Source organism: Gavialis gangeticus, unplaced genomic scaffold, assembly GCF_001723915.1.
Source record: "Gavialis gangeticus isolate Ggan-Ray unplaced genomic scaffold, GavGan_comp1, whole genome shotgun sequence".
In the NCBI taxonomy this organism is placed as follows: Eukaryota; Metazoa; Chordata; order Crocodylia; family Gavialidae; genus Gavialis; species Gavialis gangeticus.
The window spans coordinates 21,476,728-21,489,737 of NW_017728995.1; the positions used below are offsets into that span (position 1 = coordinate 21,476,728).

Here is a 13,010-nt window from a genome sequence, read left to right on the forward strand (position 1 = left end):
TTTTTTTTTTTTTTTTTAAATTCCCGCACTCACTGGCTGCTGCAGCAGCCATTGGGGCTTCTGGGGGCTCGTGGCAGAGTCCCCCATGCAGCACAGGGAAGTGGGGTACAACAGGGATTGTCCCCCCTGCCTGGCAGGAGCTGGTGAGTGTGGGTTTTGTTTTTTTTAAAGATCCAGGACACTGGGGCCGGGTGGGGCAGCCATTGATGGGGCTAGGAGAGTGGGCAAGGGATGGGGCCTGTTTGATTCGGAGATTCAGCCAATTTGGCAGCAGCCCAATCTCTAAATTGGATTTGGCTGAATTGATTTGTGGCAGTGCTTCAAATCACTGAATTGAATCACTGTCCTCCAAATCAGCTGAATTTGTAGCAAATACAAGTCACTTCGCACAGTCGTAATATATATGCACACAGTGGGCAAATCAAGGGTGTACTAGAAAGTTTGTTGCGGCATCTCCTCACTTTGAAGTGCTGGATTTGATTGGCAGTCCTGATGGGGGTTTTTTTGGAAGGGCAGAAGGAGAGGGTTAACATAATTTTTGGCTGAAATTATATCATTACAGCTCACCACACACCATCTTAAAAATGAACAATAGATCTACTGTGAAAGGATTTGTTCTTCTAAAAATGTTTGTTGTGTTACCTATTTTTACTTCATTTCATGCATGGGGGGATGCTACTTAACTCCATAGAGCACACTGCAATTTGGTTTTAAATAGTCATATCTTTCAAACTACATACCATGGGACAATTCAAAGAGTAAGTATCCAATTCAGATGGATGAAATAACTCATTGTTTTGTAGCTTCCCAATTTTAGGATAAGAGGATTTACCAGTGCATATCTGAACCATGTATAAAAGTGTTCTTTTTCAGTATCCGATAAAAGGATATTTTTCTTTGTTTTTAAGCAGCATTATTCTGCTGAAGGAAAGCAGTTTATTATAGTTTGCCGCCAATGTGTGTCTCTGTAAAATATTTAAAATGTATAAGATTAGGATTATGCCACACAGTAATCATCATTGAAATCAAAAACAAAACTCAGCATCTGCTTTTTATTTATTATATTAATCTTTTTCAAGTTAGGGATATATATAATTAAAATAGAGTTGAACCATGCATAAAATGAAATACGTTTCTGAATAGATTATTGACAGGGGTAGAGTTCTTCAAATAACACTGCCCCTTAGCATTTCTGTTGTTATTGTTGATGATATCTATTATGTTAGTACTTAAAGTTCGCTCCATTGTACGGAGCTCTAAAGAAGCATAAAGGACTGACCTTGAACTAATGAGGTTATAAGGTATTTAATGAGCAGTTGTCATTAAATACTTCAATGACCAAGTTCTGCCCTTAATTCCAGACTCTAGCGAAGCCTTTGGGTGGGGCTTTCCCATGGTTATACCGAGTGTAATTAAAACCCCTTTGAGTCTCTAAAACATGCTACCAAATCTATATAATTTTCCTAAGCCTCTGTTTAGTAATTCACTTAGTAGCAGCCATTGCCCTTGTCCTGTGGAGTTCTACCCAAGATTTTGTTACTTTTATTTCCTTTCAAATACTGCACACTAAATTTTAGTGTAGTGATTTCTTTCGTCCCTCTGATGTTTTGTTATACAAACTTCTTTTGAGTGTCTTTTAAGTAAGTGCTCCTGCTGACTCTATATGACACCTTACTGAGATGGTTGGATTTGGTGATGCAGCTGATAGTCATGTACTCTGTGGGTAACCATCTCTCCCAAAAGGTAAAATTAGATGTAAGAAAAAACTAGTTGAAATTTAAAGTGGAATACAGGAATGTAAGAACCTTAAAGTCATGACAGTGGCAGAAGTCCTAGCTGATATACACATTTGTTTCAACACCCATAATGAATATTGGGACCTCTGGCAGTACCTTCAAGTGGAAAACATGTAATTAATTTACTTTAATAATTAAGCATGTGCTTGCAATAATATCTGATATACCCGACCATTTTTTTTATTTTAATAATCCATGCTATCTGCAACTGGAGGTGTGTGATTGAAATGCTGAACTACCCTGCCATTTTAACCCAATATTTAATTTATATTGTAAGTTCTCTGAAGCACAGGACATGTCATCTTCATTACTTTGTACAGCAGTCAACACCATTCAGGTGCTCAGGAAACAAAAATCTGAATAATGGTTTTTGCAAGTTTTCAATCAGGTAGTTCTTCCCGAGAAGGTTATTAACTTTAGAGAACCAGGGTACATATTGTGATCAGGATACAATATTCACCTGGAAGTTTGATCATAATTTATGAGGACAGTTGAATGCAGCAGGACTTGTATAAATGGTTCTGTAGTGTTGAAAAGGAACCAAGAAGTGGGAGGCACTTAACTAGGACTAGCTAGTGGGAATGATATGGGGAGAGACAGCTTGAATATAAATGAGAGAGGCACATTGCAGAAGCAAATGGCTTTGACACATTACTCTATCGTATCTTTGTATATTGATTTGTGCCTCAGGAAAATTCAATATGGTTCCTCTCATCTGAACAGCAAACACTGTGATTTTCAGTTTGCTTGAGGGTAAGTGGGAAAGGCACGTTTCACAAAGGAACTAGATCAGAGGTCTCCTCAAAAAACAGTCTACATATTTTTATTGTAACCTTTCAAACCATTCTGACTTCGAAGGCTCCAAGTAATTATTGCAGCATACATTTTCTAAGGACACTCATGAAAGAAGAATTGAGATGAAAAATGCAAAATTGTGTATAAATGTGAATACACGCGTAGTAAATTTTCTCTCCCCAGTTGGTGTTGCACTTTCATGTTCTTTCAGAAAGAGCTTTTCAGATGGGCTTATCAGTGTAGGTAAAAATATGAAATATTTTCCAGTAGCCTGAAAACATCTTCAACTTTACTTTTATCGTGTTCTTCAAGTAAAATGTGTGCACCACTAGTTCTTTACATTTTACCTGAAACTATTGTCCCCATTTCAGTTTTGTTACAAAATACCAGTCGTTTTCATGCTTTCTGGATATAAAAAACAATACACTTTTAAAATAATGCGACAAAATGCAAGGTTCTCTTTCTTTGAATTTCAGGATTTGATTTTAAAAGCATGCTTTGAGAAATGGAGGTAAGACACTAGTAGATTTTTGATGTATTAGTGTATTACTCTGGAGGTAACTGTTTCAGGTGCAAAAGCAAACTACTCGGTCAGTGGCTTTAAGTATCGTTTAAACGATCTTTTCCATCTTCAGGCAGAACTCGTCGATGTGCAGTATGGGACTGTTGAAGATTTGGTCCAGATCCGTGTCATTACAAATGTGACTAATAAAATTGCACTTTTGAAGCTCGGACAATCACCGTTGCTCTATAAGGTTAGTTCCATGTCTACTATACGTTAGCTGAGTGGGATATTCTGTTGTGTTTTGCTTTCTACTTTGGAAATACTAAATGGGGGCTTTGTATTGTCATCAGCCTTCCCCTTTGTATAATGACAGGTCAGGCTTTGTGGGCATTTACCCATCTCCTTCATCTTCCCTGCATTTTTTTTCACAGCATTTCTAGTGTCTGTTTACGCTGGATCTAGTTTGGTGTTTTATTATCCTTTTTGCTGAATTGTTATAATGAAGTATCAGAGGTGGTTCATAGATAGTGCCATATTTTCCTTCTCTGCTGAAATCTTATGCCAAAGAAAGAAATCTCTAGAAGAAAGAGGGAACTGGATCCAAGACTGAAAAAGAAAAAAAAAAGGGGGTAGTTGAGAGCCCAGGGTTGCTGGAGTCTTGTCTGTCTAAAATTTGCATATCGTGCTAGACTGAAATCTTTGATTCGGACATCGTTACATCTAGTACTTGGCATGCCACAAATTTAAACATGCCCTGAGGTGAAGTGGAGCACAGCCCATGCCAGACTAAATCTCAAGCTTTTGGGGATCTTCCCAAACCCACTGGACTGACTCCAAAATCTGTGGCTTCTGGCTCTGGTACGACTGTGCTGCTACAGGCAGTGAAACTGTGAAATGATAATAACACACAGCACAGGATCATCTAGGCAGGCTGCAAAGATGGAGATTCTTGCTCTTTGGTATTGTTGGCAGAAGCATTTAAACTGGAGACTAGAACTTAACCTGATTTAATTCCATCTATTATATACCTACGTGGCCTGGACCAGAGGTGGCCAGTAGCCCCTTTAGTTGTGCTTGCTATTCTTAACCCCTCACAAGGAAGAAGTTGTATATGGAGTGTTGTGCTGTAAAATGTGTTTGTGCAGCATGCTGCCTAAAGCATCTGTTCTGCAGCTCAGCCTTCGCATTGCTGGCCAGCCACATCCCCTGCTATACCAGAGCCACAAAGACATGGTAGGACTAGGGAAGGGCTGCTGCCAATTCACAGTGCTCATGCTGTTTAGTTCCCATTCCCCTCCTTTTCTGTTTACTTCCTGGGTACATCCGCGCCTCTGTTCCCAGCATCGGTTGGCACCACCGAAATAAAACGCATTTCACTGTTTTCACGTAAGGCTTGATTAGCAGCTAATACATTAAAACTGAGTTACATTTGTGCTCTTGATGTCAAATAGAGCATTTGTTTTTTCTGTTGAGGATAGGTTATAAACAAGCCTGGTATTGTTTTGGTGCTTGGAAAGACTGTGCTGCTGGCCCAGTAAATAATTAAACAAGACACTTTATGTCCAATTCACAGAAGCAATTATAAAAGACCAGCATCTCCAGATTTTATAATTAAAAGAATGCAGAATGGTTCTGTTGGCCACTGAAAGCACACTGAAGACCAGAGCATAACCACTTAATATTTTGTGAACAGAAACGGTCTTTGTTTCTATAAAAATGCCATTTTCAACAAAATGACTGAAGCTATTTATCTAAATTATTTAGATCCAATCTCATTATCTTTACCAAAGGTCAGTTATCACTGTGAGAGTTCAACTGCTGTGCAGCACCCTTGCACATAGATCTCATGCTGCGTTTCATTGTTAGCTGCCAGAAATAATGAAATAGCTGTCAGGATCTGGGTAGCAGAAGCTTAAGTAAGGTGCAGAGTTTGCAATCTGGGATGGGAAATGCCAGTCAGCAGAGTGCTCGTTCATTTGGGTGTAAGCTTCTGAGTCTACATACAATTATATGTGCTTGACTTCAAACACGTAAGTCACAGAGTAAAACACCACACATATTCCTGTCTACCATGGTACTAACCACATGCAGGTGGAAAGATTGGCCTTGTCTTCATTTATCATTTCTTCCCTTCTTTATTTGGTCCTCAGCCCTTATTTTTAGGACACAGATTGAGACACCTGTCTTGTTTGGCTCTGCAGTAATTTCAATCTTTGTTAGCTCAAAATATTTGGGGGAAAAAAAGAAAACAGATTCACCTTTGTTGTGGAATACTAAATGCAAAGCATTTTGCTTTCTTGCAATGAGTAGGGCAAGGGTGTCAGACTCACCCCATGTCCTGGTCTGGACTTGGACCACAGAACTCCTTTGTGGGCTGGATCTGACCCAGGTCATGGAGTGGCATTGGTGACACCAGTGGCAGGTGTGGCGAGGACAATGGTGGGGACTGCAGCAGGACTGGCGGTGGTAGGACAAAGGATGGCAGGCCAACTGTCTGTAAGGCAGGTGAGGCTATGTTGGCACAGTCCTTGCTTACCCCCCTGCCACTGATGGCTATGTCAGCCAGGACCGAGGGGCCCAGATTCTGTGAGAGCTATGCCCCTTCAAGCCGTGGCCTCCACTTCGGGTAGCCTGGTGGACTGGATGAAGTGGCTCCATGGACTGCATCCAGCCCACAATACCTATGTTTGACTCCCCTCTCAAATCAATTAGGGGAGAATTCCCCTTGATTTAACAGGGCCAGAATTTCATTCCTAAAGGTATTTTGCTCTGTCATTTTTTTTTTTTTTACTTTTTGGTAATGTTTATGCCCCTTTACTTGCTTGCATTTCTGGCGCTCTGCCCCCTTCCCTTCTTTTGCCCATTTTTCCTTATCTCTGTCTTCCACATGTTTGGTTTTACAGCATGTTAAAACAAAAATAGTTTTAAAAAAACCCCTAAAACAAACAAACCCATAATTAGAATTCCTTTCTTCTGTTTGTAACCTACATTACATATTTAGCTCACATATTTTTTCCAGTTTTAATGTTGCTCAATCCTTTGTTGATGTTACTGTATTATAGTGGCACTTAGGGGTCCCAGAAAAGATTAGGATCCCATACGATGTGTTGTACTACCATCTACAAAAGGCTTCATCCCTGCCCTGCAGACTTTGCATATGTGCCTTTATTTTTTTATGCTGTTTCCTTTGCTTCTGCCTCCTCTTTTATCATTCTCTCTTCTACTTTTCCTTTATATATTTTGCCACCCTACACTCTCTTTCTCACCATATTGAGCCACTGGAGTAAGTCAGAAAGCAATTATAAATCCTTCCTGGCAGAAAAAGGAGCAGTTACCACAACCAAAACACTTCCTTGATTCTTACATCACTCTTGGCAAAAGGAAACTTAAGCAAGTAAGAGTTCAGTTCCTTTTATTTACTGGGTGACCATGTTTGAGAAGGGAGCCCTAATAAGGTTATTTGGATGAGGATCTGGATTTACAAGGTCTCTGATTCTGCATTTGTAGGTCTAGGGGTTTTGGAGGGGGCAAAAATGACATCAGAGTACTTGGGAGGACAAAATGCAGGTCCAGTTTGCCATACCTGTGAAACAGTCTCATTCCATTGAGAGTTGTAGTTTGTACTACTGTGGAGATTGAATCTACAGTTGAATCTTAGGGAGTTTTGACCAAAGCATTTGGTTAGGACTCTTCCAAATTTTCTTACAGTGCTTTTGAAAACAGCTTACATGATGGGGCATTTGGGGTTGACTGAGAAGGGAGGACTGCAAAATAAGCTAGGGCCAAATCCTGCAGCCGAGCCCTTCAGATGTTTCCGCAAAAATTGATGGGATTGCCCACACAAATTAATGCTCTTTAGTGAGAATATTGGGTTTGCTGAATCTGGCCATATGTTTTGGTTAGGAACTGCTATAGAAAACCTGAAAATGCTGGGGAGGTTGAGGAATGGTAGTGGCTGTAGAGTTTATGTGCTGCTTCCAATAAAATAGAGTTTGAATCTGACCCCCAGAACTAGAACCATTTGGCTTTAATGATGTTCAACATGTTTTATGAATGATCTGGAATAGATGAAGCCCCACCTTTGATTAGTCACACATTGGTATGGTAGTGGGTAATAGCGAGGGAAGAACAGCCATATAGCCCTGTTCGAGTTATTTGATAAACTGGGCCTATTCAGGCAAAAAGTGTTTTAATATAGCTAAATACAAACATGTACATATTGCAACATGGGCCATAGTTACAGAATGCAGGACTTTGATAAATAACTGGGTTTCATTGCAGTAAGTAGGGCTAATGAAATCCTCGGATGTACAGAAAGGAGAGGTGTGAGTGGCGGGAAAAGGAGGTTATCTTGCCTCTGTATATGACACCTTGATACTAAGATTAATACTAGAGGGCCACTTGTGTGTCCACATTTTAAAAAGATATAGAAAAATTAGAGAGGTGCAGAAAAGAATCGCAAATGTGTTTGACTGTCTGGAGAAAATTATAGTGTGAGACTCTTAAAGATCACAATCTGTCTAGAATATCAAACAAAAGATTGGGAGATGACCTGATTATGGAATGGAAATACCTACTTGGGAAGAGAGGCTGCCACCAAAGATCTCTTTAATCTATCAGAGAAAGGCAACACCTATAAACTGAAGCCAGACAAAGGCAAATGAAAAATAAGAGAGTGATTGCTAACAGTGAGGGTGATTAATCATTTGAACAAATATTCATGGGAAGTGGTGGATTCTCTTTTTCCTGATGTCTTCAAATCCAGACTAACAGCCTTACTTATTGGGCTCAATTGAAGGGTGATGGGATCTAATTTAATAGTCTGTGGTATATGTGAAGTCAGCCTAGATCGAATGACCTTGCCTGACCTTTAAACAGCATGAATCTGGGAATGTGAAATCTGGCGATTCATTTCACCGGTGGTCGCTCACATACCGCTCCACGATTAAACTTTCTTCCTCAATCAGTTCACCAGCAGAGATTTCCTGAACTGATGTTAGGAAATAGGTGAATGCTAAAAGATTAATTAAAGAGTCTGGATTTAGTAAGGGGTAGACATCAGCTGTACTGTCCGGGGACCGGGCCTGGGATCGTGTTGTTTGTTGGTTGTTGTCTGTTTTCTCCTCCTCTGTTGTCAATATTAACAACAGATTAGCTACCCTATGTACTGATTGTGCCACCTATGCTGGCATGTTCAGGAGAGGGTGAGTTATCTCCTCACCTGCTGCCCCCCCTCCCCCCCCCCAATAAGAGAGACCTCCTCAGTGCCGCTCTTCCAAGAACAGCTCTAAAATTTAAGGTGTAGATCCCGTGTGGTTTATGCATCCCATCTTTCCTCTACGGTCATATAAAGCAAGCAGAAACCTTGCCTTCCAGAAAAGGAGGGAACAACGGTATCTTTCCAACATACAAAACCTATTTTTGGGCTTCAGCCACAGTTAAGGACAGGTTCACTTTGGAAAGAAGAAACATCATAGGTGCTGATCAAGATTTAATCATTTGGAGCTGAGTTTCAATAAAAAAGCAGAATGTCTGTCTTCAATTAACTTTTAATAGACACACACAAGCCTGGAGGGCTGAAGTTCTGTGCCTTAAAAATCCGCACATATTAACACATATCCTTAAAAAAAAATGTAATTATATAAATAATAATAATAATAATATACAGAATTAAGATGTAAATATCTATATTTTAATAATTCACCCTCTTCATAAATATGCATACAATTGCTTTTTAACTGTAATAAAGTTTGTCAATGTGGATGCTCGAATGTTGACGCTGGGATTATTGGCAGGTATGTCTAAGTTAGGCTTTACCAAATAGTCAATATTACAGTCTTTAAAAAGAGACAATTTGCAAAAATCCCAATACTTTTATTGACAGAAAGGTCTGGTTTATTCTTTATAATTTTATATTGGGAAAGTGTCATCACAGGGGTTTTTCTTAATCGCATAGTCCTGTTTTAATTTTTTTCTATCCTTTTAGATGTTTTCCACTAGATATTGTTTATGACTAGTTCAGCATAGTAGAAATATGCATACTCTGTATCTCCATTTATCATATTTATCAAGACCAATTTGAATTTAAAACAAGTCTCCCTTCCCCCCCCGACTAAATTCTGTAAATGGAAAAATTATATTTGTTTCTCCCCTACTGCTGTGGCAGCGAAAGCAAAAGCAGGGGTGCAAGTGATGGTCTGATCGTGACTCCTTGCTCCCCTATCACCTGCCCTCCCTATACCTCTCTTACTGACTGCCCCCTCCCCCAGTACTGCATGCTGTGCTGCTGGGTGGCTCCTGGGTGCTGTGACTCATGCTGGGTGCCTTGCTGCTCTCTGCCAGCATGTTGGGTCCTGTGGTGTTCCCAGGCTTTACGCTGATTCTCTTGCCACTCTTGGTGCAGCACGAGACAGCGGCAAGGGACCCAGCACAGAGCCAGGGACTGGCAGGGCAATCAGCTTGAAGCCACAGAGCAGCCCAGGACTCGTTGCTGATTCCCTCACCAGACTCTGGCTCCCGTTTGGGTCCTGTGCTGCTGCTTGTTTCCCTGCTGAGCCAGGGAGCGGTGGGGGAATCAGCATGGAGCCAGAGACAGCAGAGGACTCAGCCCTGATTCCCTTAGCCCTTTCTGGCTGGGTGTTGGCTCCTGTTGCTCCCTGGCTCTGTGCTGATTTCATCACTGCTGTCTGGCTTCTTGCAGGTTCTGCACTGCCTCCTGGCTCCTTGCTGCACCAGGGACTGGCAAAGGCATTCACGCAGAGCCAGGGACCTCCCCTTTTTGGGGCATCCAAGGCAGGGACTTCTCAGAAACAGGCTATTTGCCTGTCTGGAGAAAGCCCCATCATCATACCACTTGATTCAAGTGAGGCCTGCCTGCCTTTTCTCAGTTCCTGATTCAGGTGGGCCATCCTTGGGCCAGGTCTAAGTTTTTGTGTTCACAACCCTGGTGGTTAACAACAGACATAGTACACATTTGGATGATTTGGTGCACACTGCCTGCTTTGTGGCCTCTCCATGAAAAGGGGAACAGAAAATCCCTTTAAGATTTTAGGGGTATTTAGTGTTGGCACACACACACACAAATCAGAAAAGGTTATCTCTACACTGCTCTGTTGTTCTCTGCCAGCACAACAGCCTCCAGTAACATGTGGCCAGCCAGCAGAATCTAAACTGAGCCTATTAATTTGACATCTAACTTGTTTCCAGGTGATGGAAAGATACTATTTCCCCAACTTTGCCTCCCTAGGTTCAGCACAGGAGCTCTGGTGCACATGTGAATCCAGGTGTCATTTGAGTTAACGCAAAATGACTGACAAATCTTCCCATGCGACACTATTGATCCAATGTGTAGGTATAAATGAGAGGAGAGCAAGAAGTCCTCATTGATAGTGCAAATGGGCACAGGTTCATTTTTAAAAAGGAGGAAATCTCTTGTAAAACAATGAGTGCTATGTATTCAAGGCTGGGGCTTGATAAAGTACAACGGATACCTGGAAGGAATTAGAATTGTAGGGGAAAATGCATTATAAAAACAACTTGTCAATATTCTGAAGTAATTAACATTTTAGTTTCATCAATAAAATTCCACTTTTGCCTCCTACTTATTTCCTTTTTGGTTAGAAAACCCTGGGTTTGCTTAAACAGGGGGAGAAAAGAACTATTAGCAGAGTAAATGAGGGGATGTATCAGTTAATGAGCAAAAGAAACTATTGATCACTGTGCAATTCTGACACAACAATTTTTCCCTAAATGTTTTAAAAACCTGCTGTTGTTTTGCATGCACAATTGGCCTCCTAAGAGAGGGCCATGCCCTTCCAGTTGCCTCTGGGTTGCTGATGAAGTCCCATTGCAGGATTACTGAGTACCCTGGACTTCCTATTACAGGATTGGACCCTGAGTTCTGAGTTAGCTATATGGGTGGGTATATAGTTCATTATTTTCAGCAGCACTCATCACTTAATTTTCACTTAGAAAAATAATTCTATATATTTGTGTGCTCAATTGGGTGTTTAATTGCAAATTAACTGCATATTCCTAATGTATCCTTTGAAAAACTGGCTCTGTTCATGTTAAGAAACGCTGGGCTCTCAAGGAAGAGTGACTGGTTTAGAGCCAGCCTCCTCCTGTTACTATGTACCAGGGTCCAAATTAAATAAAAATACATACGTCTTTTCTGCAAAGATGAAGCTTGCCTGAGGTGGTCACATTTGATTGTGGGGGCTTCTGAGGCTTTGTGCAGATTTTGGAGGTGTGGAGCCCAGACATAATTTGCTGTTTTATCAAGCCCTTAAAAAGTAAGTGAGTAGTAAATGCAATCATCCGGTTTATGGTCTGAGTGCCAGAATCCTGATAAATGGAGCAAAGTCAAGTGAAATGGCTCAAATCTGAGGAAATTGTCCAGCAGAGCTAGCTAAGGAGAGAAACTTTTAGCCTCAATTTAGACTTTAGGGGCCATGTAGCTAAGTAGGTGCTGAAAGGTATCTGCAAGCAGATCGTTTTTCTTGGAGACCTACAATTGTCTTTTGAATATGCACACGTTGTCCCTCCCCCTGGCAACAAGGCCTTAAGAAAAGCTGCCTTGGCTCCGTATAAGATAGCATGCAGTTTCTTTGCATTGATACCCTGGAACAGAGCAGGAATCATTTCTTGATCTTGGACTGCACTTGAATGTGAATACCTTTTCTTGCTCTAGTCCTGTATATACCCACTTACAGCTGCTATCATGTTCTTATTGTAGCCTACTGAGGGCAACAGCTGCCCAGGGGAAGAGAGATGGAGATGAAGGAAATGGGGAGCATTAAGGAGACCAAATTGTGGGGCTCGTGGGCACTCAGTTGGATATCACAGTTCCATTAATTTGTGCTTGTTTTCACAGGTATGAGCTACTAGTAATACAGTATGCTGCAAACCCTGTTGACACTCTTTATGACCATAATTGGCCCTACACTAACAAAAAAGGGCCAGTTTAGAGTATCACAGCATATGATTCTTGTTTTATGTTTCCTGTGTTAATGATCAAAGCATTAGGCCCTCTGTTTCTTGGTAAAATAAATGTTTAAACATGCCCTTATTTCTTGCGTATTTAACTCTGTAATATATGCCGTGGTAGGTTATTTTGTTTTAGGGTTTTGCCATAAAAAGCTTTTGAGTGCCTTTTTGATCAGCCTTTTATTGTAATGATACACTTCAGGCTTGTTGTTTTGTTGTTGTTGTTTTTTTTTAAAGACTTATTTTTCATTTCACAGTAGATATTTCTTAATAATCAATTTCTCTGCTTACTAATCTCCAGGCAGATTTCAAAAGTTTCAAAATCCCTTATTCAGAAAAAACAGGCCACTTTGTATCCAGAGGATTTATAAAGCATACAACTCTGCCTGGTAGCAATATTACTTTCTTTGTGATACATTAGGATGACTCAGATCAGTACCATTTGAAAAACACTCTAGATGCTGTGTATGCTTGGTTGCTCTTTGTAGCTATCAGTCTTTTAAAATGAATCTATGTTAATGTGGGTAAAGGAAAATCACATTTTCATCATGGCTGGTACTTGAAATTGAGGTGCTTTTAACAGTATGCTGACACACCTTTATGCCACAGTGAGCCACACAACTGTCCATGGGGCTGTACATCGGCTCAGGGATTTGGGCACAAAATCAGGGTAGCTATTAGGGCTGTGCAAAGCTTCGGGTGCTGATTTGATTTGGAGGAGATTCAGGCTGATTTGGCAGGTGAATCTCCAAATCCAAATTGAATCGGAAGACCAATAAAAAGGTCTGAATTGATTTGAAGCTCTCTGAATCAATTTGGAAAAGATTCAGACAGCATTGGAGAGATTCAGAGATTTGGACAGTCCCTGCTCACCACCACAGGGAGCTGAACCTGGACTCTGTGCCAGTAAGTAGGGGACGGGGGGA

The 13,010-nt window shown here is 40.8% G+C and overlaps 1 protein-coding gene across 2 annotated transcripts in view; it reads left to right on the plus strand.

The window, feature by feature from the left end:
• NAALADL2 (N-acetylated alpha-linked acidic dipeptidase like 2) overlaps positions 1–13,010 on the plus strand; it is a 989,869-nt gene that overhangs the window by 432,245 nt on the left and 544,614 nt on the right. For both annotated transcript variants that reach the window (XM_019503319.1, XM_019503318.1), the window contains exon 5: positions 3,227–3,346. In XM_019503319.1, coding sequence (XP_019358864.1) covers positions 3,227–3,346 — 120 coding nt within the window. The remainder of the gene's footprint in view (positions 1–3,226; positions 3,347–13,010) is intronic.